Raw genomic sequence first — 26,486 nt, forward strand, 5'->3', positions numbered from 1 at the left:
CCGTACCATGGCAAATGCAGATAGATGTATGCCCAATGCACACATCAAAAAACTGTTAAGTGAACTGTCTGTCCTTACATACATAACAAGAAAGTCAGTAACTATAACTTAAACTTTGCCCCACCAACTAATCCACCAGCTAGACACACAATACCCTGTTGCTTCACGTAATAGACCAATAGCCACAATTACCAGACAATTTAGGGACTAACAGATAGAGACATACAGTTATGCATGCAAACAGTCACTTAGATGAATAAACAAAAGCTATCTTCAGACATTATATATTCATGTTAGAAGTCAGATGGGTGAAGCCCTGTTGTATTTCAATGGAACAAACATATAGATGAAGCAGCAGCAGGAACCAATTTTGTGTCATAATAGGAACAGAAATAGTTCCTGTCCAGTTTACTGACATTTTTCTTTGTAAAATATAGTTTATCTAGTATGAATTGGCATGGGCAGCATAATATATTCAGTTTCTTAAACAATGGTTTCCACACGCACGCACACACACACACACACACACACACACACACACACACACACACACACATACTTTTTGGCTAGTATTGTTCTGACTGCTTTCTTTTGTAATTCCATAAATGAGTACTGAATGAATGAGAGCATAGTACATTAATTTCAAGGTACAAATATTTAGCACATTTCTTATTTATCCGACCATAAAACATACTGTACTCAGTTTGGTACTGGTTATGTCAGTGCGGCATTTCCACATGAGTTTTTCAGTGATAGATATCATAGGAAATTGGTTTCATTGACAAATACAAAATGGATATCATTCTTTAATACAGTGGGGACTAGTAGAGTTTTATTTTCGACCAGTTGAGTTTTATTCTGAGGCCAGCTGTTTTATCTGCATTAAGATGCAGACAGTTTGATTTAAGCCATGAGTTTAGTTAGAATGTGCTATTCATTGCATCAGATATGAGAATTATAGTGTCATCAGTAAATAGAAAGATTTTGTTGGTGGGTAACTTTAAGGGAAGGTCATTTATGTGAAGCAAGAACAATAAGGTGTCTAATACTGATCTTGTGAAACCCCGTGTTTTATGATTTGTGTAGATTAAATTGCATTACTGGAAATTCATGAAGGCTTGATCTGATTTATGTGAAGATATTGTTCTCAGTCTTTGAGGTAACTTTTAAACTACGCATGGCCAGTTAATCTTATTCCATAATAACAATTCTTTAGCAGAAAAATAGTGTAATGAATTGTATTAATGGCCTTTGTGCAATAAAGAAGAATACCTATGGCTGGTAGTTTTTTCCCAGCCAGACATAGGGTAAAATGTGGGAATTCCTGTAGTGCATCAGCTGTTGTTTTCTTTCCCTGGAAACCAAACTGAGCAGGGGATAAAATTTTCCAGTTCCTCAGGAATGTACACTCCTGGAAATGGAAAAAAGAACACATTGACACCGGTGTGTCAGAACCACCATACTTGCTCCGGACACTGCGAGAGGGCTGTACAAGCAATGATCACACGCACGGCACAGCGGACACACCAGGAACCGCGGTGTTGGCCGTCGAATGGCGCTAGCTGCGCAGCATTTGTGCACCTCCGCCGTCAGTGTCAGCCAGTTTGCCGTGGCATACGGAGCTCCATCGCAGTCTTTAACACTGGTAGCATGCCGCGACAGCGTGGACGTGAACCGTATGTGCAGTTGACGGACTTTGAGCGAGGGCGTATAGTGGGCATGCGGGAGGCCGGGTGGACGTACCGCCGAATTGCTCAACACGTGGGGCGTGAGGTCTCCACAGTACATCGATGTTGTCACCAGTGGTCGGCGGAAGGTGCACGTGCCCGTCGACCTGGGACCGGACCGCAGCGATGCACGGATGCACGCCAAGACCGTAGGATCCTACGCAGTGCCGTAGGGGACCGCACCGCCACTTCCCAGCAAATTAGGGACACTGTTGCTCCTGGGGTATCGGCGAGGACCATTCGCAACCGTCTCCATGAAGCTGGGCTACGGTCCCGCACACCGTTAGGCCGTCTTCCGCTCACGCCCCAACATCGTGCAGCCCGCCTCCAGTGGTGTCGCGACAGGCGTGAATGGAGGGACGAATGGAGACGTGTCGTCTTCAGCGATGAGAGTCGCTTCTGCCTTGGTGCCAATGATGGTCGTATGCGTGTTTGGCGCCGTGCAGGTGAGTGCCACAATCAGGACTGCATACGACCGAGGCACACAGGGCCAACACCCGGCATCATGGTGTGGGGAGCGATCTCCTACACTGGCCGTACACCACTGGTGATCGTCGAGGGGACACTGAATAGTGCACGGTACATCCAAACCGTCATCGAACCCATCGTTCTACCATTCCTAGACCGGCAAGGGAACATGCTCTTCCAACAGGACAATGCACGTCCGCATGTATCCCGTGCCACCCAACGTGCTCTAGAAGGTGTAAGTCAACTACCCTGGCCAGCAAGATCTCCGGATCTGTCCCCCATTGAGCATGTTTGGGACTGGATGAAGCGTCGTCTCACGCGGTCTGCACGTCCAGCACGAACGCTGGTCCAACTGAGGCACCAGGTGGAAATGGCATGGCAAGCCGTTCCACAGGACTACAGCCAGCATCTCTACGATCGTCTCCATGGGAGAATAGCAGCCTGCATTGCTGCGAAAGGTGGATATACACTGTACTAGTGCCGACATTGTGCATGCTCTGTTGCCTGTGTCTATGTGCCTGTGGTTCTGTCAGTGTGATAATGTGATGTATCTGACCCCAGGAATGTGTCAATAAAGTTTCCCCTTCCTGGGACAATGAATTCACGGTGTTCTTATTTCAATTTCCAGGAGTGTATTTAGTCTGATGTACTCAGATGCACCACTTGAAAAGTGAAGCAACTTGAAGACTTGGTCACATGTCAGTGTAACTTCTTAAATGTTCATAACATTGGTTGATATGTAAATGATGAGATTCACAATTCTCTGTGACAGGTAGAACAGCCCCCAGAGTGCTTTAGTATTGTTCATGTTCAGTGCTGTTACCAGCCCAGGTAGGATATATAAAGTGTGCAAACAGCATCAGATGTTGAGTGATCACTTTGAAGGACACAGAAATGCTGCATACAAACATCAAACAATGGTAGCAGTGAACTACAGAGTTTGAAAGGGGCCTTATTGTTGGTCTCCATTTGGCTAGCTGATTGAATCATGCAGTATCCAGATTTGTGGCACATTTGGATGTAACAGTGATAAAATATTGGACTGTGTGGGAACAGTAGGGCAACTTTCATCAAGTTTCTAGTTGATCGTGTCTGTCCACCAAAGGGCAGGATTGTCATACTGTGCACCAAGCACACATAACCCTTCACACCTGGGCCTGCCATCCAAGAACAAATAATTGATTCCCAGCAACATTGTGTGTCATCCCACACCTTTGTTTGGAGAATAGTAGCAACTGAATAGGAAATTACCATTCCATATGTAGGCTGCTAATAACACCACAACACAAATGGGTGCATTTGGCAAGGTTCCATGACTGGGAATCATGGACTGTGATGAACACCATTGCATTATGTTCAGTGATGAATTGCAATGCTGCACTATCCTGAATGACCATCGTTGGTAAATATGATGGTGACCTGGAGAGAGATCCCATTCTTCTAATGGGAGAAGCACCCAAGCACAGAGGTGATATTACTAGTGTAATGGTGCAGGGAGCCATCAGGTATGACTTCATGTCATGGCTGGTAGTGATTGAGGGAACTCTCACAGCACAAAGGTACATCGGGGACATCCTGCATCCTTACGTGTTACCTCTGATATGACGATATCGTAGCATCATTTTCTAACAGGACAATGGTTGTCCACATGTGGCATGCTTCTCTATGAACTGTGTGCACCGAAGCTGAGGCTGTCCTGTGGCCAGCTAGAAACCCAGATTTGTACTGATAGAATGTGTGGGATCAGCTCAGATGTCAATTCTGTCCCACTGCCAATATCCAGTGTATCAAGGACAATTTACAAGAATTGTGGACCTGTTTGCCTCAGAAGAGGACACAACAGCTTCATGATACTGTTCCCAACCAAATCAGTGCATGCACCCATGCCAGAGCGGGTGTAACATCATACTGGTACCTGGGCTCATACTGCCAAATTCTTTGTAACTTTGCCTAGGATTATATCTGGCCCTGCAAATGACTTTCTGTGTTTTGATTTTTCTTGAGAAATTGTGTGATAAGGCAGCTTTTTGGCACCCTTTGCTCTTTATCTGTACATATCTTGATATTAACTGATCAACTGTGAGGCAAAAATGAGTTCTATCTCTTGGTTGAAATGCTTGTGTAGAAGGTTTTACACATGCAGAGAGGCATGTTGTGGCTTATTAACATCAAGCTTTTGCCTGAAACTTTTTCTGGTCTGATATTATTTGTATAAATGGCTTTTCATTTTTCCTGTTTTGTTTTAGCAAACAGTTATTAATGCAAACCAAACTTACTTGTTCTATAGTAACTGTTCTGTTGAGACCAACAATCACATTACCATATAATATTGTAGCTTATGGGCTTTTGTATTACTCTGGAATCTATTGTAGTTAATATAAGTAAATATCTAATAAGAACAAGATGTGAATAAATTTTTGCACTATTAATTGTTTATATACTATTTTTCACAGGTCATGCATTGATAGTGGCACCACAACACTTCATGACATTTGATCAGAAATTTTTTGAATTCCGGGGAGCTTGCTCCTACCTTCTGTCAACAGATTTTTCTGATAGGAACTTTTCAATACTGCTGGTCAGTGATCCAGTGATGGAAGGACATTTGTATGACATTGTGCTACTAATTGATGAACACGTGGTGCAAGTGGATCTGTTTAATGATGTAAGTGTGTGAGATCATCCATGATATGGTTATTGCAATAATATTTAATACATAAAGATGGCAAGTTAATATTTCACAGTTTTTATACTGTGTTGTACAAAGTCCAGTGACGTTAATGTGGCCACCTGTCAGAAGCCAACATAACCATCTTTTGCAGTGCAGATGTACAGAAAGGGAGTCAATGAGAATATGGAAGGTATCAACAGGAATGTGGAGCAATGCCAATTCCAGTGCCATGGCCAGCTGCAATAGGTTTCATGGCTGAGGGTCCATGCACATGAACAGCCCAATTGAGGTGGTCCCACAGATTCTTGATTTGGTTTAAATCTGGAAGGAGGGCAGGGGGGTACGGTGATCAAGAGAGTATGGTAAACTCATCCTGTTACTTTTTGAATTGCACACATATACTGCAAGCTGTGTGACACATTTTCCTGTTGATAGATGCCATAATGCAGAGGAAAAACAAACTGCATGTAAGGGTGGACATGGTTCCCAAGGATAAATGCATTCCTGTGTTGGTCTGTTGTGCCTTCCAGAATGACAATATCACCCAGGAAATGCCACAAAAACAATACCCAGACCTGCTCCTCTGCCTCCTCTGACCTGGACCCTTTGAACAATAGTTGCAGGGCTGTACACACTAAAGGGCATCTGTCCAATGCAGCAAAAAATATGATTCGTCTGAAAAGTAAACCTGTTGCCACTCAGTGGATGTCCAGTTGTTTTGGCGTGCAAGTTCCACGCCTTCACCACCAATGAACAGCAGTCAGCATGGGTGCATGTACCAGGCACCTGCTGCAGAGTCCTATATGCAGCAACATTCACTGAACATCCCTTAAGGAGATGCTGCCGATAGCCCCTCAATCCATCTGGGTTGTCAGTTTCTCAACAGTTGCACATCTACTCAACCGTACACATCTCTGCAGTCATCGTTCACTGCTGTCACCTCTGGCCCGTGATAAACCACAGTTACCTTGGCATATTATTATTGTTACTACTATTATTTTAATATTTTTAGTGTCATTTTGCCATGCATGGTATACTTTAACACAGTTTATGAATTTAGGTGCATTGGAAATGATTCCACCCTTGGCCCAAAAGCCAATGATCATAAACTTTTGGATGTTAGGTAAATTGCTCCCATTTCCACACTATGATAATGTGTTCTGCATCTTCCATACACAGTTTATATACTCTCCATTTCAAGTGTTGCCAGCTGCCATCCATGTGAGTGGTTATTGCACATTGACATCAAACATAGGTGGTGGTCACATTAATGTGACTGGACTGCATACAAAACACAAGCATAGCGATAAAAGATTAAAATCCAATGAATAAACTATAAAGATTTAAAATTTAAGAATTTTCTGTTTCTAATGAGATTGGACATGCTTTCATTATTTTTTCATTTATTTATCTTCTTCTTGTCCCTTTTCCTTGTTCTATTTCTTTTATGCAGCCAGCATTGTTATAAGGATTGGGGCAATGTTAGTGGTAGTTGGAGGCCAGATTCTCTTCCTGAGGCCATCACTATCCCAGTATGGAATCTATGTATGCAATCTGTCTGTGTCTGTGTCTAGAGTAAATCTGTGCTCAAGTGTGGGAAAAGTTTTCTACATGTTTGCTAGCTTGTATCTGAGACACAATGTGAGTACCAGGGCAATATTTACCTGGTTGGATGTCAAAATCCTCCTAAAAGCCTCACCGATGCCTGCAGCCCTCATCATTAGTCTGTGAGGTGGATATGATCCAGAGCAGACTCACTTCCCCATTTCCCAGAAGCATCATTTTAAAGTGCTCAACTATCCTCACAGGTTATTCTTGTATGTGACATTATTATTGTTGTTGTTGTTCTTGTAGTTGTTGTAGTGTGCTGGTTCTTCACAATACTCAGTAACCATCAGACAGAGTATATACCCTGTCAGATCTCATAACATGATCACATAATGACGACACTAATGCACTCTGTTTGTCATCATAGATAGTGGCAACTCTTAATGATTTACATACCTGCTGATGGTATATTTGTGTATGTGATTGCATGTATGTCATACCATTCCTCCTAGGTGTTTTACTTTATTTGCTAGTGAGTGTGTTACACAGATTTGCAACATACATTGGTTATCCAAAACTTTATTACCACCTAATTAGTAGTGTGTTGGTTGACCTTTGAAATATAATAGTGTAACCAAGACACTAAAGACCTTGCTGTTACATGCCCATAACACATTATCGTCGTAATCAGTGAAGCAGTGATTGTGGGTGGATTGGATTTGAAAAATTGTTGGCAGATTTCTGGAGGTATGGGGCACCAGATGTCTTAGTATAGCTCATATAATTCTCAGAATTATGAGTTGATGGTATATCAGGCAAATTTGGTGGCCAAGACATCGGCATGGATTCATTATCACACTCCTCAAACAACTGTAGCATGATTATGACCTTGTGACATGGACAGTTATCTTTCTGTAAGATAACATCACTCTCATGGATGTCATCAGGCATGAAGGGATGCAGGTGGCCTTCAGTAATATTCATGCAGTCCTGAGCTGCCATGGTGCCTTTAATTACTGCTGCAGACCCCATAGAAGTCAAGCTTAATTTCCCCGAAAATAATGTTTATGTAGCCCTCAGCTGCCATGGTACCTTCAATTACTACTGCAGCTTACATAGAAGCCCAGGTGAATTTCCCCTATGGCATAATAATGCCCTCACCAACCAGCATTGGAGGTGCAGTGTATGTTTCGAGTAGCTGTTCACCTGGATGATATTTTATGCCGGCCGTGGTGGCTAAGCGGTTAAAGGAGCTACAGTCTGGAACCGCGCGGCCGCTACGGTCGCAGGTTCGAATCCTGCCTCGGGCATGGATGTGTGTGATGTCCTTAGGTTAGTTAGGTTTAAGTAGTTCTAAGTTCTAGGGGACTGATGACCTTAGCAGTTAAGTCCCATAGTGCTCAGAGCCATTTGCACCATTTTTGATATTTTATCTAGGCACAACCATCAACCTGGGCACCAGAATTGTATTCTGTCATCAGAGTTGCTTTACATATCATGCAAGCCTCCAACTTCCACATTCTGTGGTGAAGCATGGACAGTCAATGGCTTGTCATCTAATCATGGTTTTGTCATCCTTCAGTGACTTTCTGTAGATGACTATGACAGTAGCAAATGCACAGTCAGTGAGCTTCTCAGTTTCCAAGATGGAATTTCCCAGGCACCAGGCCTGATTTTTTGGCACAATACAAAACAGTTAAGTTGTCTGAACCATGGCATTCACTAGACATAGCCCCCTGCAACATCTTTCAGTTCTTGAGCCTAGCAAGAACCATGAAAGGCTGTCATTTTGCCACCATTGATGAAATACAATCAGCAGTGTTGTGACGGCAGCCTCAGCGTCCATCAGTTCTGGCACCGTGGAGGAATGTGGCGATGGCAGCGGGAGGTGTCTGTCTGGTGCAGGTGACCGGACTGGCAGCGCCGACGACTGGAGGCGTGCCCGCGGCAGAGGTGCTGTCGGTGGAGTCGTGGGCCGTGGCGGCGGAAGTTGCGAAGCCTCCAATTCTGCCGGAAAACAACCAGTGGCAGAAAACCAAGGACAACACAAACGAATCTGGTTCCAGTGTTGCTTGACAGAGCCAGAGGGACCAGAAATGACAAATAAGGCGCAGCCAAGCTGGTGAAGAATGTGCCCCTGTTTCCAGCGCTGCCCACCATAGAAGATGCGATACTACACCAAATCATGTGGTGCCAAGCCAGAACAAGGCGAAGCAGCAGGAGCACGTGGCGGCAGGTGCAAGAGCTGCAGGAGTGACCAATGGACGTGATCATGTAGCAATTCCACTGGGGAATGGGTGCCTTGCGGCTGAGAGCGATAGGACGCAAGGAAAGTGCAGAGCGCACAATTGCAAAAGTGCGTGGAATGCAACTTGCTCATCTGTGACTTAAATGTACGCACAAAGCATTCAGCCTCGTTGTTCGACTGGGGGTGGAACGGGGTGGGGGTCAGATGGCGAATGCCATTCGCAACACAGGACGCTTCAAACTCTGAGGACACGAATTGGGGACCATTGTCAGAGATAATAACTTCAGGAAGGCCCTCAATGCAAAAAATAGATGTCAAAGCCCGAATAGTACTCACAGATGTAGTAGAAGACATATTTACAACAAAAGGAAAGTTGCTGTATGCATGAATAATGATCAACCAGTGGGTGTCCCAGAAAGGACCCGCAAAATTAGTATGAATGCGCTGCCAAGGCGCAGTAGGAGTTGGCTACGCAAAGAAGCACTGGCAGGGAGCAGATTGATGCTCCACGCAAGAGTGACAGTTAGCAAGCAAATTCGCAACTTGTCTCTCAATGCCGACAGTTCGGAAGAATCAAACACGTCGTCAGGACTGATAGGCAGATGAGACAATGCATCAGCATTGCCATGCTGGGCCATAGGCTGAAACAAAATTTCGTAATTGTAGTTAAACAAAAACAAAGACCAATGCTGCAACTTTTGTGCAGTACGGGCTGGAACTGGCTTTGATGGATGGAACGACGATGTCAAAGGCTTATGGTCGGTTACCAAATAGAACTTGTGAGCATGCAAAAAAATCATGAAACTTAGTTGTGCCATATACAATAGCTAAAGCTTCTTTCTTGATTTGAGAATAGTTTTGCTGGGCAGAATTGAGCAACTTAAACACAAAAGCGATTGGGCGATCGACAGAATTAATGCAGGGTGAGAGAACCGCGCCGATGCATGTGAGAAGATGCATCGACAGCCAAAGCAACTGGTTTGGAGGGATCGAAAGGAATCAAACAGTGATCACTCAACAAAACAGATTTGAGCTTGTGGAAAGCAGCGGCACATTCCGAAGACCAAACAAAAGGAACGTTCTTAAGTCGAAGGCGATGCAAAGGCACCGCAATCTGCACTGCATTTGGTATAAACCAAATATAGTAAGTGATTTTTCCCAACACAGACTGAAGTTCTTTCAAGTTCCTGTGTGCTGGTACGTCTCTAATTGCACTGAGATGTGATGGTGAGGGGTGGATACCCTGTCCGTTAATCACATGTCCTAAATACTGAATCTCAGTTTGAAAAAATTTTCACTTGTCCCTGTTACACTTTAGTCCTGACTGCAAAAGTACAGTAAACAAGGCACCCAAATTCTGCAAATGTTTGTCAGGAGTGTGACCTGATACAACTATATCATCCAGATAATTGGCACAACCAGGGACAGTGGCACACAACTGTTGCAAATAAGACTGAAAAATAGCAGGAGCCGAAGCACAACCAAACAGAAGGCGGCAAAACTTGAACAATACAAGGCGGGTGTTGATCACAAAATAGCACTGTGACTGTTCATCGAGCAGAATCTGAAAGTAGGGGTCCCGCAAGTCAATCGTGGAAAAGAATTCTCCCGCACCAAGCTTATCAAAAAGTCTTCAGAACACAGTAAGGGAAATGTAGCTACCACTGTCTGGGGATTTACTGTTGACTTAAAGTCAGCACAAATATGGAGATGACCATTTGGTTTCTTCACACACATGATAGGTGAAGCCCATGGCAAAGCAGAAACAGGTTCAATGACACCACTGTCTTGCAAATGCTTAAGTTCAGCAGCTACGGCATCACACAGTGCATGCGGTACTGGGCGCACACGCCGGAAAATAAGCATGACATTGTCTTGAACTACAACATGCACTGCAAAGTCTGTGGCACAACCAAAGCCATCAGAAAAGAGTTCAGCAAAATCATCGCACAGAGCGGCAACACAGTCGGCATGGTCACTAGCGTTGATGCAAAGTATGTTGTCCTGAATTGCAAGGCCAAAAAGTTCAAATGCGTCCATGCCAAAAATGTTTGTAGCGTCACTAGAATGCAGCACATGGAAAGACACTGTATGGGTAGTTGCACCATACATGGCTTGCAAACTACACACGCTGAGCACTGAGATTTCCTGTCCAGTAAATGCACTCAGCATGGAATGCGAACGATGAAGTGGGGGTGAACCAAGCAAGTCATACATAGATTTGTTCAGTGAAGAAACTGACGTACCAGTGTCCAGGTGCAAGCAAAGAGAATGTCCACAAATGTGCAAAGTCACAAAAAGTTTCCTCGAATTGCTCTGAATGTGAGAGGAAGTGTCCGGCAAAACTTGATTCACACGACGAACCATTGTCGCACGTGAAGCAGAAAGCTTTGAATAAATGGCATTAACGTCCATCGGCTGATGTGAATCATGATCATGGCAGTTGCCATTGCAGTGACGCCCACGCGAGTTACGCAAACAGGAGACAAGTTCGGAATTATTGTTTCTCTTACTGCACACAGCTTGCACATATCCTTTCTTATTACAAAAGTAACACTGTGCTTGACGGGATGGGTAACTGTCCCATGGGTGAGCACGAAAGCAGTTTGTACATGATTTCAGTTTCTTAGTGGGTGCCTGGTTTGAGACGTGTTTACAAGTGCATGAGTGGTGCGTCGTGGCTGGCTGGGCTGGGACCGGGTGGAAGGGCATGTGTTGTGCCACGCTAACAGTACACACACGTGAGGTCACATCGAATGTGGAAGTAGCCATGTCTAAAGTATCTTGTCTGTCTAGCAAGTCCACTACTTCCTGCAAAGACAGGTTTTTAAATCTGAGGATTTGTTGCGGATGTGGTGATCCACCACATTCTGCGCAATAGTGTCTCTAATCATTATATCCACATATGAGCATCCACATGAGCAATTAAAATCACAATCAGAAGTTAGTCCCTGAAGGTCCACTAACCAAGACTTATTCGACTGAGAAGGGCCACGCTGAAGATGAAAGAATTTGTAACATGCAGCTACCATATTTACACTGTCACAGAAGTGGAAGTTCGAAGCATCAATCACTTCGTCGTACATTTTAGTTTCTGGATGGGTGGTGGGAAACAATTTCACAAGCACACGGTACAACACAACACCCACGTTGGCAATGAAAAAAGCAAGCCGCTCTGTACTTGGTACGTTGTAAGCTGCAAAGTGTGGCTCCAGCTGGGCGATGTATTCTGGTCAGTGTTCAACATCTGGATTGAAGGCACGAAATGGCGGAGCCGATGGTGGCAGTGTCAGTACAGGCGGTGGCATCAGAGGTGCCAAAGTAGCTGCAGTTTGTAGTGTGACCAGTCCATTTATGGCAGTATGTAGCTGCATCATTTGCTGAGCCTGAAAACGTACAAGATCGGACAGCGAAGCCTGTTACTGTGGCGAAGCCATGGTGTACACAAATGAAAGTTATATAGCAAGTGGGGGAAACAGTCATACACCCACACGGTCACACTGTGAAATCACAAAAAAAAGCTGAAGCAGTACCGAGCAAAAATAGAAAATGATATGAGATGAAATGCGGCATCCTCGTCGCCAAAATTTTGTATCCCGGTGGAGGTTCGAGTCCTCCCTCGGGCATGGGTGGTGTGTTCGTCCTTAGGATAATTTAGATTAAATAGTGTGTAAGCTTAGGGACTGATGAGCTTAGCAGTTAAGTCCTGTAAGATTTCACACACATTTGAACATTTTTTGTATCCCACCTGGGAGGCGGCATGTAGTGATAACAAGGTGATAAATGATTACATAACTTTGTACGTAGGTACGATACTGAAGCAAAGTGTCCTGGCTGGCCGCACCTGATTAAATGGGCGAATCTGTAGTGGAGCTCATAGAGCTGCACAGCACCAGCTAGAGGGCGCTGTCATCGGTGTCTCGTGGTAGTGCCAACCTTTGAAACTATACCGTGGCATCATTACTATTGATACCACAAGATCCAATTCAAAATTCTACATTCTAACATTCTACTGCTCATGTTGTTTTCAGATAATCTTTCAGTGCGTGTGTTAATGCTCATGTTCATTGTGATATATATTTCAAAAATATGTGAATGGTGTGAAAAACTTGTTGTATATTATCAATTGTTAAGTAATTTGTGCATTTTAGAACCTTTTGGTTACAGTATCCTCATTCAAAACAAGTCTATCAGTTGTTAACCAGAAACTTTTGGCTACAGTCTCCTGATTCAAAAACCAGTCTTTATATATTCATGTGAGAATAATTTATTTTCAGACACTTGGAAATGTACATTTTCGTGAAGTTTCATAATTTATGAGTCTTGTGCATAAGCTACAATGTAGTGAATCAGCATTAGTGATTTACAGTTACCATAAATAACCACCATTTCATGTAAGATTAGTTTTCTATTTTAAAAGAAGTGTGTTATCTGTATTTTTCATACAGTAACACCATTGTCAACTTTGTTAGTGGCCATAAAATGTTTGAGAGTAACAGCAAAATTTTGTACCAAGTTTTTATGTTGTCATAATAGATATCTTATTTGGCTGTTAATTGCTTAAACTCTCAAAGGGTAGTGGTGATACTTGTAGTATACCAGACCCATAAATTAAAAGAGGATCAGCAGCTATTTGTTTACTGTTCTGTAAAATATTGCACCAGGCATAATAGAGTCCCACTGTGTATGCTCTTTTCAGGATCAGGTTGAGTTAGTTGCTGTTCATTATCAGCTAGAAACCATCATGAATACTGTCAAGCAGTATGAAACTACAGTGAATCGTTGTGTTGTGAGAGCTACTGAGAATCATCTACCAGAGGTACCAAATATACCTCACATACTGTGGGTCCTGCCTCTCCTGCAGGAAATAGATAATCTATCAGTACTTCTCCATTTGACTGTGAGTGACATGTCAGCACTCTGTCTGTGTGCCTGGGGGCCTCATTCAACATGATGAAGAGGCTATTCTAGCGATCACTGCAGATTGTGGCACACATTTGGACAAACGATGCCTGATATCTGGGATCTTAGGTCACACCTGGATCATTCCAGTGACTAGCAGGAACAGCTGCTCAAGTTCCAATGAAGCTCACAATTTGCAGTATTTTCCTCAGAACAGATCATGTCCCATTATTTCTGAGTCAAGTGGAGGGCTTGAACCAGAGACTTCAAAGATTCTGTGACAAGCTAGGCTGTGATTTGCTAGACTTGCACAATATGGGTGAGACTGTAAGTTTCCCATATATTGAGTCAAGTGAGCACTTCTTATTAGGGGCTGTGTCCTAGTTAGCTGACTGTTCACAGTGTGCACACAAAGGTTTTTTAGGTTAGGTGACTCTACCCAGTCCAGATAATGATATCTGTAGGAGACTGGGAATAATCAGTGCCCCCTGCAGGTGACAGTATTAAAATCATAGTGGTTAACTGCTGAACCATTCACAACAAAGTGCTAGAATTTGAAGCACTCCTAAAATGCAGTGAGGCTCTTATAATATTAGGTACAGAAAGTTGGTTATAATTAAAACTTGACAGCAGTGAAGTTCTGGGGAAAATTTAAGCATATATCAAAGGATATGCTAATGCTAATGGGAAGTGATGTATTTGTTGCAGTAGACAAGAAACTCAAATCCACTGAGCTGCATATGAGATTGTTTGGGGAAAACTAAGTGTGAGGGATAGTCATAAAACTATAATTGGATCCTTGTGTTGACCATCAGAGTCGTCTCCTAATGTATCTGAAAACTTAAGAGAAGATCTCAGCTCACTAGTACATAAGTGCCCCAATCATACTGCTATTATAACAGAAGACGAATCACTCAACACTGAATTTAGATAACCACAGTTTTGGTAGTATTAGGCATGAGAAGATATCCTGCAAGATATTATTAAATAATGTCTCTGAAAACTAGCTATCACAGGCAGTATGGAACTCTACTCATGATGGAAACATATTATATATAATGGAAACAAACAGATCTGACCTTTTTGGGGATGTCCACATCAAAACTTGTATCAGCAAACCTCAAGTCAGACCTAGGAATAGTGATCACTGAAGTGCAAAGGGCAACTAAAAGAAGAAGACAGATTTAGGTGATTGCTAAACTATATAGAGAAGCAGTAGTGTCATATCTCAAAGAGGAACTTGAAACTTTTAGCTCAAGACAGGAGCACATTGATGAATTGTGGCTCAAGTTTAAAAGAATAGGAGACCATGCTGTGGATGGACAGGCATACAGTAAGACAGTTCATGATGGTCAGGAACATCTGTGGTATACAGTCATAGTAAAGAAACTTCTAAAGAAATGGAGAACACTGTGTAATAGGTGTAAAACAAAGCATAAGACTATAGATACAGAGATGCTGAATGAAACATGTTTGGTTGTCAAGAAAACAATGCATGAAGCTTTCTGTGATGACTGCAGCTGAATGTTGGTGTAAGATCTTTTACAAAACCTAAACAAAATCTGGTTACATGTCAAGATTGTTATTAGCACCAAAGATACTGACCAGTCACTCATGGATGGAACAGGAACTGAAATTGAGGGTAGCAAAGAAAAAGCAGAAAAGTTTAACTCCATTTTAAAATGTTCATTTTACACAGGAAAATCCAGGAGCATTGCTCCAATTTAATGTTCATACAATTGAAAACATGAATGGAATTGGTCAATTCACACAAATACCTGAGCATAGCAATTTGCAGGGTATGAAGTGAAACAATCACATAGGCTCAATCATAGTAAAACATGTATCAGACTGTGGCTCATTGGTAGCATACTAGGGAAATACAGTGAGTCAACAAAGGAGATTCCATAAAACTCTCATGTGACTCAGCCTAGAGTATTGCTCAAATGTGTGGATGTGTGGGACCCATGCCAAATACAACTAAGAGGGCATATTGACTGGATATCAAGAAGGACAGCGTGAATGGTCATACGTTTGCTTCAACCATGTGAGAATGTCCTAAAGATGCTGAGAGAATGAATGTATAGTGTCTAATGGATTGTTAGAGTCATAGCCAGTGGTATTTGCATCTGATTCTGTCTACACGAATCCCAGGTGGAAATACTTCAGGATCATAGTTCCTCTTATACAGTGCTCTTTTTATTAATTAGAATTCTCGTTTAGTCATTTCCTCCTTCTTCAAGACTTCTGTGGCTTTTAGCAGTGCGGGATCTTCCCTCCAATCAGCAACAATGTCATTTAATGTGGCGATAACTGAGATGTTATCCATGGTGCTGGGTTCCAAGAAATGATTCCTTGAAAGATATCATCAGACTTGTATTTGTGCCCACTTTTGTGTACTGCTGTGACAATATACTCCTAAAGCCTCAGTGCCTGCCTTGCTAGCTGAGCCAATAGATCTTTGAGGCTGAACACTCAGCACAGAGAATGGTGTGTCCAGCACAGTTGTGAATACATTAGCAAATAAATACAACCACAACTTATTGGTGTCACAAACCACTGCAAGTCATTCTGTCACTGTTATAGCTTAGTATCTCACACTTGGAGAGAAATCTGGAGGTATAAGATATCACCTTTTCATCACCTTCCTGAATTTGCACTATAACTGCACCTATCTGGTAACCCCTGCATCAGTGTCAAGTTCTGGCTCAGCATTTTCATTATCCATTTCTCAAACTAGAGAAGATGCTAGCACCTTGTTAGATGCCAAAGAGGCTCTTTCTTGGATTCAGGTGGAAGCTTGCACTCCGAAAACACTTTAACATGGTTGTCAGGCAGTTTAAATTTTCTTCATATGTCTTCAAAAACATCCAGATAGCAAATGTGCAGAGTCCATTAAGGTTTTGAAACAGGTAATCAGTCATGCATTTGAAGGCAGCTGGAGTGTTACACAATCCAAACAACGTAACTTAAAACTCATAGAAATCTTTCTTCATGATTGTGTTCAGTCATTGATAGTTGGTGTGGAGACTCCATGAGTTGTCTTTATTCTTCCCAAATTATCTGTCATTCAGATGTTGACATTTTATATGAGCACTTTCTAATTTGTGGATGCATAGATCGCATCTATGGCAGTCTCACCTCCATAGGTGGTCACCTTGCTTAGTTCTCCTGAAGTTGGTTGGTAGGAAAGCAGCTGCTACCTTTGTATGATAACGGGAAGCAGATATTACATGTTGGGGAGCAATGTCATCCAAGGTTTGGCCATAGTCTTCATCCCACAGGTTGACTGTTAAAATGTGCAGTTAACTGGTATGAATATAACTGTTGTGATATAGACACCTGGTGGCACAGTTGTCATCAAAAACTCACCTTTTGAATAAAAATGCCTTTAGTAACAATTTTTTCTTGTTTTATTTATTAAATTAGATGATGTGTTTTAGAAGTTGTGGGTCCATCTTCAAGTGCAAATCATCTAATACATAATTTACATTTGTTCGTGAGTGAGGTGAAATGTATTTTCCTGTTATGAGAAAGTTAGTTGTAAGTTTTAGTATTTTGTAAATTGAGTGCAGAAAATATTTGAGAAACAGTGAAAAAATGGTGAAAAACATACTGAACAAACAAAGGAAGAACATTTTTAACCTTTTGGGGTCACCATACATTGGTTTATTTATTAGTGACATGGTGTGTGATGAGAGACTGAATAAGTCAATGTTTGCTGACCTCAAAAGGTTAAAAATGTTCTCCCTTCTTTGCTCCATAAGTGTTTCACTATTTTTTCCACTGTTTCTCACACATTTTCTGCACTTGATTCACAAAATACTAAACCTAACCTCTAACTTTTTCAGAACAGAAAAACGCATTTCATCTCAATTAAGCGCAAATGTAAATTATGTATGAGATGATTTGCACCTGAAGATGGATACACAGGGTCTGAAATGCACCATATAATTTAATAAAACACAAAAAAACTGACTGAAGGCGTTTATATTCAACTTCCTAAGTACTGAATACAGTCACATTCACAGCTGAAAAATATGGATAAAACGTTTAAAAAAACTCACTTTGTTTCTCTGGAGTAGCGTGCAATGTGTACACAGTGAAAACATGCTGGCATGTTGTCCTCTGTCTTCCAAATGTCTGTTCTTCTATGGGGTATTATATTTGGAGCAGGAGTTGGTTTGACCTGTGTCGGTTGCTGCTGTGTTGTCGTTTAGTGACTGCGGGATAAGTCCGAGTTAGTCTGTTCTCCCTGGCATATTCAAATGATGGCAGAGATTGGTGCTTAAGATCAATACACCTCTTCTTCAATATTTTCTGTTACCTCCTGATTTATAGGGTCAACATTTGTTGCCACTATCTCTTTTGTACTTGGTCCAACAGTTATGGTTGCCATAAAACAACTGTATTGCTTCTCTCACTACCTGATGTATGAGGGAGGTGAGATCATGCTAAAAAGAAGAGAGATTAGAGTTTAACATCCTGTCAACAGCAAGGTCATTAGGGACAGAGCACAAGTTTGATTTAGAAAAGGATTGGGGATGAAATCAGCTGAGGCCTTTACAAAGGAACCATCCCAGCATTTCCCTTTAGTGATTTAGGGAAATCATAGGAAGCATAAATCTGGATTGACAGGTTGTGATTCAAACTGTTGTTCCCCAGAATGTGAGTCCAGTGTGCTAAACACTGTACTATCTCACTTGGTAAAGTTTTGGTAATATCCCATAACTGCAGTAGTGACCACGTTTGGGAGTCAGCCATACTTTTATCCAGCTCCCTTCTGTTGCATTTCCTTGATGTGCTGGCACCACTCAATGAATTCCTAGGTTGTTACCAAAAGAGCTTGGTACATATCTTTGCACCTTCTTTCATCAAGTGCGATATTTTGTTAGCTTTTGTCATATTTGGACTCACAGCATGACATAGGCCAAAGCAATCTGTACATATGATTGTGTCATTTTCCCATGATGTTGAACCCTGTTATTCAATTGTTCCTACACTAAGCAGACAGCTATTGAGAGCATCTGTTTGTTCCAGTCAAACTACTGCTGGCCTGTCTCATCCAAGTAAAAGCACACATTTGCCAAACACATTATGTCATTCTACCTTTTGTATTTGATGAATCAGTCATGATCTTGTAGTCATTTCATCAGGTCCTGACCAGAATTTTCAGAGAGCACCGATATGGATGCTTGATGTGCTGGTGACTTACAGCTAGCTTGAAATCCATTGGTCTCCTGAATCTATGACTCATGATGTACTATTTGTATTCTGGTTCCTGTCCATTTATGAAACAGATTTTTTATTACCTAATTGGAGCCACACTGATATAGATGTTTTGATGTACCCAGTGTCTCCACCAAACAATGTCATGTTGTAGCCACATTAAAGTTCAAATCCAAAAGCAAGGTCATCAGTGAAATACAATACTTAGCACTGAAAGTACATTCATTGGGATCGCAAATGTACAGCCAGAACAGTACTGATTTGGACAGAGAGTATAGCTATTTATACAAACATAGAATATTATAGAATATTGGTATTTGTACAAAACATTGAATACTCCAGAATACACAAACATAAGATGCTTCAAGAAACTTCCAGAAATGATAAATCATAAATATACAATTGCTGGTGCTTGGGTTTGAACTGGCAACCTGCAGCATGCCAGGCAGTGACACTAGCCACTATGCCACACTCTTTGCACCATAATTTGCAGCAGTGTAATATTGGGAGGTTCAGTATATCAGTTTGTTATTTGGACTGCACAGGAAAATCAATATTAAAGTCACCATGAATAATCCGACACCCATTATTTTTTGATAGCTTTTAAAGTAGATGTTCTAAATTTTGTAACAAAGTGTTCATGTCACTATTGGTTGTCCTGTACAAACAAATTATGGCCATATTTCCATGTAGTAGTTCACAACCCAATATTTCCAGACCGCTTTCTCTGGGAATATCTCCTGAGAACTGAATGGGCACAAATGTGATATGACTTTTAACATGGATACAGCTACCCCCATAACTTTTTCCTTTCCTGTGGAAGTGACAGCCTAGTGCGAAGTCTGGAAGATATACAAATTTCAGTGTGTCTCCCTGCAGCTAGTCTTCAGTTAGACTCAGGACTGCAACAACTTTAAGTTAAGTTTCTAGCAGTACAGTATTTGAAATTTATCAGTTTTATTTATTAGTGACTGCACATTTGGTGAAACCTTATAAGATCAGCACTTAGTTCTGAAATTTCTGGTTTACTTCCATTTGCTGCTCATTTCTGCTGAGACCTGGTTGGGTGTGGTTCTGAGCTGGTTTTCTCCTTCTTCTGGGGTGCAAAAAAGTCTTCACAATTCTTATATTTACTGTCTCATGTACTTAGCAAGAAGTTGTTTTCTATTTTTTCTTGACTCATTCCAATGCCCCATAGCTACCTGCCATCCTGAACTTCACAGACTCTGTAAATTTTGTTGCATTTCAGAACAAAATTATATTATGGTGAAATATTTCCACCTGCCAGAATGGTATGATTTTCTTATAGTCAGTAATTGTTCCACACTACATTTGTTAAATAATCTCTTCTTTATTTTTCAGGCAGTAACAGTTGAAAGAGGAGCTATTACACATCTTCCTGCCCAAGTTGGAGATATGTACATTTACCAGGAAACTGAAATTATCACTATAGAGAGTGCTCGTGGCGTTCAAATACAATGTAATCTTAAATTTGATCTTTGCTCTATAACACTTTCAGGTAAATATTCTGATATTTGTATCTAAAACTGATAATAGCTTTTTTAAAATGCATAGATATATATTTCCATCTGCTCTGTGTGTCCTCAGTTAGCTGTAGCTTTTACAACTGACTTTATGATAATACAGGTCTTTGTGTGTAGTTCCTTCCTTTCTCAATTATTATGGTATAATAAAAACATTTTGCTGTAAAACCATTTGATTCTTTCCCCCCCTTAAGTTTCAATGATCTGAATTGTGGCTGCTCAGATTTACTTGTTGAGAACATTAAGTTTCAAAAGTTTTCTTGTATTAATGATGAGAACTGTAGTATGGATTTTGCTTATCTTTTAAACACTTTTCACAGGCTCTCCATTTTTCACTTGTCTGTAATAATTTTTGCTTCTGAAGCCAAGATACAATCAGAACTTATATTTTAAGTTTTTGTCTATTCTGTTTTCTAAGCCAATAATAGTAGAGTGACAGAAATGTACTTCACTATTGTACTTTCTTTCCGTAACATTCTGCTCTAATGTTAAGTATGGTTTTACTTGTTTGTAGCCATGAAACTACATTTAATGTGATAGTTAATTCCCTTCTTCCAGTGCAAGAAAGTCTCATACTTGTGTTATCCATGACTTCAGCTCTTTCACCTCAAAATATACCAAACAACAAGAAAACATTTTATCAATACAAAAACCATTATTGTATATTTTCAGCAACATGTTTCAAATTTACATAAAGAAAGAGAGAGGCTGCTCTGTAGTGTCTCAGGACAAAATAGAATATTTATTCATCTTTAAACATATTTATGTGCAGTTATTGTCATCATATAAAGTTTATGTACAAGAATATGAAAAGATAGAGTGCTGCTCTCTGCTTCATCAGACATTCACACATTCACAGAAGGACAGCACAAACATGATCACTGTCTTCTCCAGGTGCTATGTTGTGATGGCATCTGAGTTGAGCAGTAATCTTTACTTGGTTGGGTAGTGGAGGTACAGAAGAGGCATGGGATTTTTGCGGTAGGGCTAGCAGGGTAGGGCAGGGTAGGAGTGGTGAAATATGCTAGTGCTGCCTCCTGTGGAAGCATGCAGGGACAGAATGAGAAAGAGCTATGTGGGTACACTGGCAAAATAGAAAGTGTGTGTAGGGCTGAATGGGAACAGAGAAGGGGATAGAAGGTAGAAAACAGAGAAAACCAAAGTTTGGGCTGAGGTGGTTATGGGCACAAAGGATATATTGCAGGTTCAGAAAAGTTGGTGTGGTGGAAAGAATCCAAATGGCACAGGCTGTGAAGCAGTCCTTGAAGTAAGCACACTGTGTTGAATAGCATGCTAGCAAGTGGGTGGTCCAGCTGTCTCTTGGCCTCAGTTTGTCAGTGGCTGTCCATGCTGACAGGCAACTTGTTAGTCATCATGGCCATGTAGAATTCTATGTAGTTACAACTAAGATAGGAGATAACATAGCTGCTTCCATAACTGTCTCTGCCTCTGATGGGATAGGAGCTTCCTTAACAGGGCAGGAGTAGGCAGTGGTGCGAGGATGTATATGACAGGTCTTGCATCAAGGTCTATTGCAGGAATATGAGCCATGAGGCAAGGAATTGGGAGCAGGAGTGGCATAGGGACAGATCAGGGTACTGCATGAGGTGAACGGACAGCAAAATACCACTGTGGGATAGGTGAAGAGGAGAGTGGAATAGTAGAGAGGGGGGGGGGGGGGGGTTGGATATTCGTCACTTCAGGGTACTGCAAGTGGTAGTCAGAGCCCTGACAGAGGATGTGATTCAGTTGCTCCCATCCTAAGTGGTACTGAGTCACAAGAGGGCCACTCATTTGCAGCCATATTGTGGGTATGTGGGGCTGGTAGGTAACTGGGGAGACAAGGTGCATCCATGCTGACATCTGGCGTATCTTTATACTAAGGTGTCAATGATTATACAGAGGTGACATTACATGGCCAAGAAATTAATTTGTGGCTACATTTTCCAGTCCAAGAAGTGGTTATGCAGTGTAACTGTGAGGCCAAACCTCACACATATGTATATAGGAGATTTAAGAGTAGTATGACATTGTTACCAAATTAATAAATTGATACACAAGGAAGATAAAGATATAAGTGAGGAATGACTGGGGTGAATCCCAAAGAACATAAACATCTCCAATTACAGAAATACCTTTAAATATAATATATTTTTGTCTAACATACTGTAGTGACAATGATGGTGTACAAATACTTTACAGAACAGAACAATATTTGCATTGTGCATGCAGAGTGTCAGCAGAGGTTAGCACATAGTTTTCACCAGTGCAGCCATTGTGTATTCAGTAACTGTTTGCAAAGTACGTTAAAGTTTCCCACAGAATTTCTAAAAGTCAGAATCCAAGCCTCAGCTTCATCAGTGTCAACCTACATAAAGCAAAATAAAATAAATTCTGAAACAGATTTAACCAAAGGAGAGATGCAGCATAATAACACAGTTCACTGTTGCACAAACTGCTTTGAAAGTAATTAAGTTCATGTAATCACAAATGAATATAATGCCCGAACAGTACTCAGAAATAACAAATCCCATCACTTTTTAGAATCACACAGATCTAAAGGTTGTGAAGTCAACTAAATACCTTGGGCTTACAATTTTGAATAACTTAAATTTTGAATGATCACATAGATAATGTAGTGCAGAAAGCTAACCAAAGACTGTAATTTATTGGCAGAACACTTAGATGATGCAACAAATCTACTAAAGAGACTACCTACATGATGTTTGTCCATCCTCTTCTGGAGTATTGCTGCATGGTATGGGGTTTACATCAGATAGCATTAGAAGGGGAGAGAGTGTCATGGATATGATACATGAGTTGGGATGACAGTCATTTAAGCAAAGGCATTTTTCATTGCGACAGTATCTTGAATTTTTTCAATCGCCAACTTTTTACTTGGAATTTGAAAATAGTTTGTTAGCATCCACCTACATAGGGAGAAATGGTCATTGTAATAAAATAAGGAAAAGCAGAGCTCACACAGAAAGATTTAAGTGTTCATTGTTCGCGCACACTGTTTGAGAGTGGAACAGTAGAGAAATAACTTTAAGGTGGTTTGATGAACTCTCTGCCAGGCAACTAATTTTGAATTGTAGAGTAGTCATGTTGATGTAAAATCTACATTCACTGTTATGAAAATCCACCAGTATCATAAAAGTTAAAGTCTCAAACATGCCACCAATGAAAATATTTCTAAGTTCTTCAAACGTGACTCTTAGGCCCTACAATGTTGTTCACAAATCTTACTAACTCTGCAACAGTGTGACTACCAACAGCCAGCCTTGCTCAAATGGCCCAGTGACCAAACAGCCCTGCTTCCTTCTGAACTCACCCTTGTATAGATTCAGTCATGTGACAACTACTCTACCCAGTACAAACATTTAAAGAAAGAACACTGTCTTGATTAGTGATAATAATTCACCATATAAATGCAAAACAACATATAAACAAATATTCTTGGTCATTTTTTGATCTGTTACTAGGGATGATTCAGCTCATTTCATGTACATATTAAAGTTTAACAGCAATTTGTCACAATTAGCATTACTACTCAAACTATACACTATCCAGAAAATTTATATGTACAATTCAAGCAATAAAATAAATACATATAGGACTAGGTTGGGTAACACATTAGGATGTTTGCTTGTTTTGTGTGGTTTATTTCTGTGGAGGTCTTTACTGATGGCATGTTTATTGCAAAAAATATGAACAACCGCATATTTGTTGAGTTGTGCTTATCTTGTATCTGGTGTAGTAAGCTTTTATTAAAGCTATCATAAGCATTTTTTCTGAACTCTCTATACACATTATGAGTTTTATAAACATTAAACTAATCATTGCTAGTAACTTTTAAGCCAGACATCACATTATCCTGACCTGTCCTACATTGTTTGTGCAAAATATGTACCTAAACATGATTTACAGGACCAATAAAGAAATACAAATACAAATAAACATGTCATCTCATTGCTGTGCTTAATTAGGTATGCTAATCTTTGTGCTAGCATATCTGGAAGCCATATTCCTAATTTCCTGTCAACTTAAGCATTTTGTCATACACATGTAGCCATTTTCTTCTATCATGGTACATGTCCAGTAGGTGAGCGTAAGTTACAGAACATACACCCCTCGCGTGTGGATTTTTCCAGCTACTGACACATCCTTACCTGCTGCTTGCATAGCCCAAGTGCTAGCCGTCTCACTGCCTCATCCCTGCTCTCTCATGTTTCATAATTTAAAGCTCATAACAGATGACACAGCATCCAAACTGTCGAAGCATGTGACACTTTTGCGAATTATTTTGCAAAGACATAGGACATTTCTCTTTGCACAAGGCTGGGGAGGTAATTTCATTCTGTGAAGGTCTGAGTCAGATGCTTGACATATTTGAAGATGACGTCCACATGGCAACATCTTATGTTAAGTCATTCATGAACCATCTAGAAGAATCCTTACTACCCTCACAGAATCCCAAAACCCTAGTCTGTGGGTGGGTATACCCTGTCCACATTCTTCCAGAACCTCAACACAATTGTTTCACCTGCCTTCCTTGGCCCAACAAGCCACCTTCCTCAACATTGACCTCCATCTTAAAGATGTTTAAATCATTACCTCCATCCACTTCAAACCTATCAGCCACCAACAATACCTCCACTTTGACAGCAGCCACCTATTCCCCACCAACAGTTCCCTTCCATACAGCCTAGCCATTCATGGTCGTCACTCATATAGTGATGAACCGTCCATCTGCAAATATGCCAAGGGCCTTTTTGAGACCTTCACAGACAGAAATTACCCTCCCATATTACCCAGAAAGACATTCCCCATATCTTGTCCCACTAGTCATCTACAGTCCCCCACATACCCACTGCCCAACCAAATAGGAGTGGCCCTCCCATGTGTCAGTACTGCCCACAACAGGAGCAACTGAATCACACTCTCCACCAAGGTTTGATTACCTCTTGTCATGCCCTGAAATGATAAACATCCTCCCATCTAACCCAGTACCCAGTATCCTCCCCATCCTTCCCAAAGTTGTATTTCATTGCCCACCGAACCTATACATCCTTGTGCGTCTCTGTTATACCTCTGCTCCCAACCTCTTGCACCATGGCTCATATTCCTGCAGTAGACCTAGGTGCAAGACCTGTCCCATACATCCTCCCACTATCACCTACTCCTGTCCTGTCATGACATCTTCTACCACTTCAGAGGCAGGGCCATCTGTGAAAACAGCCATGTGATCTACCAACTTAATTGTAACTACATGGGCAGTCTACAAGGCCATGATGATAAACAGGCTTCCTATGTGCATGGACGGCCACTGACAAACAAAGGCCAAGAGACAGCTGGACCACTCAGTTGCTAGCGTCCTACCTAACATGATATGCTTTACTTCAGTGACTGCTTCATAGAGTGGGCGTATGTATTCTTCCCATCAACACCAGATTTTCTGAACTTGCAGTATAACCTTCATTCTCATAACTCCATAGGCCTCAACTTTTGGTTTTCTCTGTCATCCACCTGTCTGCCCCTTCCTTGCTCGCAATCAGTTCTACACACTTCTTCTATCCTGTCAGGGCACCTACATAGTCCTTTCCCTTTCTCTACTTCTCTGTTATTGGTCTGTCCCCTCCTCCCCCCCAATCCCTCCCCTCACTCTCCTCCACCAATATAGTTTCCTGATGCTGCACCTTGTAGCCCACAATTCTGTCCCCATGTACTCCGACAAGGGGCAGCACTAGCACATCCCTCCCACACCTGACCTGTTATCCAACCTGCATCTCACACCACACCTCTTCTGTACCGCTAGTACCCCACAAAGCAAAAATTGCTGGTCACCTCAGTCACAGTTACAGTCAGGTTTTGTCTACCTTGTAGCCCACAATTCTGTCCCCACGTACTCCCACAAGGGGCAGCACTAGCACATCCCTCCCACATCTGACCTGTTATCCAATCTGCACCTCACACCACACCTCTTCTGTACCGCCAGTACTCCACAAAGCAAAAATTGCTGGTCACCTCAGTCACAGTTACAGTCAGGTTTTGTCTACCTACGATGGAGGACTTAGTCCAACACGTGGATAATATCTAGCGATCATTTTCACTGTGTCTGCCACTCAGTGTCTTCTCTGTATGGTGAA

At 41.5% G+C, this 26,486-nt stretch overlaps 1 protein-coding gene across 1 annotated transcript in view; it reads left to right on the plus strand.

Annotated features, from left to right (window-relative positions):
* LOC126185051 (uncharacterized) overlaps positions 1–26,486 on the plus strand; it is a 707,909-nt gene that overhangs the window by 611,355 nt on the left and 70,068 nt on the right. The window contains exons 63-64 of the mRNA XM_049927806.1: positions 4,649–4,860; positions 20,156–20,312. Of these exons, the coding sequence (XP_049783763.1) occupies positions 4,649–4,860; positions 20,156–20,312 (369 nt within the window). The remainder of the gene's footprint in view (positions 1–4,648; positions 4,861–20,155; positions 20,313–26,486) is intronic.

The sequence above is a fragment of the Schistocerca cancellata genome, chromosome 4 (genome assembly GCF_023864275.1).
Source record: "Schistocerca cancellata isolate TAMUIC-IGC-003103 chromosome 4, iqSchCanc2.1, whole genome shotgun sequence".
NCBI classification, from domain to species: domain Eukaryota; kingdom Metazoa; phylum Arthropoda; class Insecta; order Orthoptera; family Acrididae; genus Schistocerca; species Schistocerca cancellata.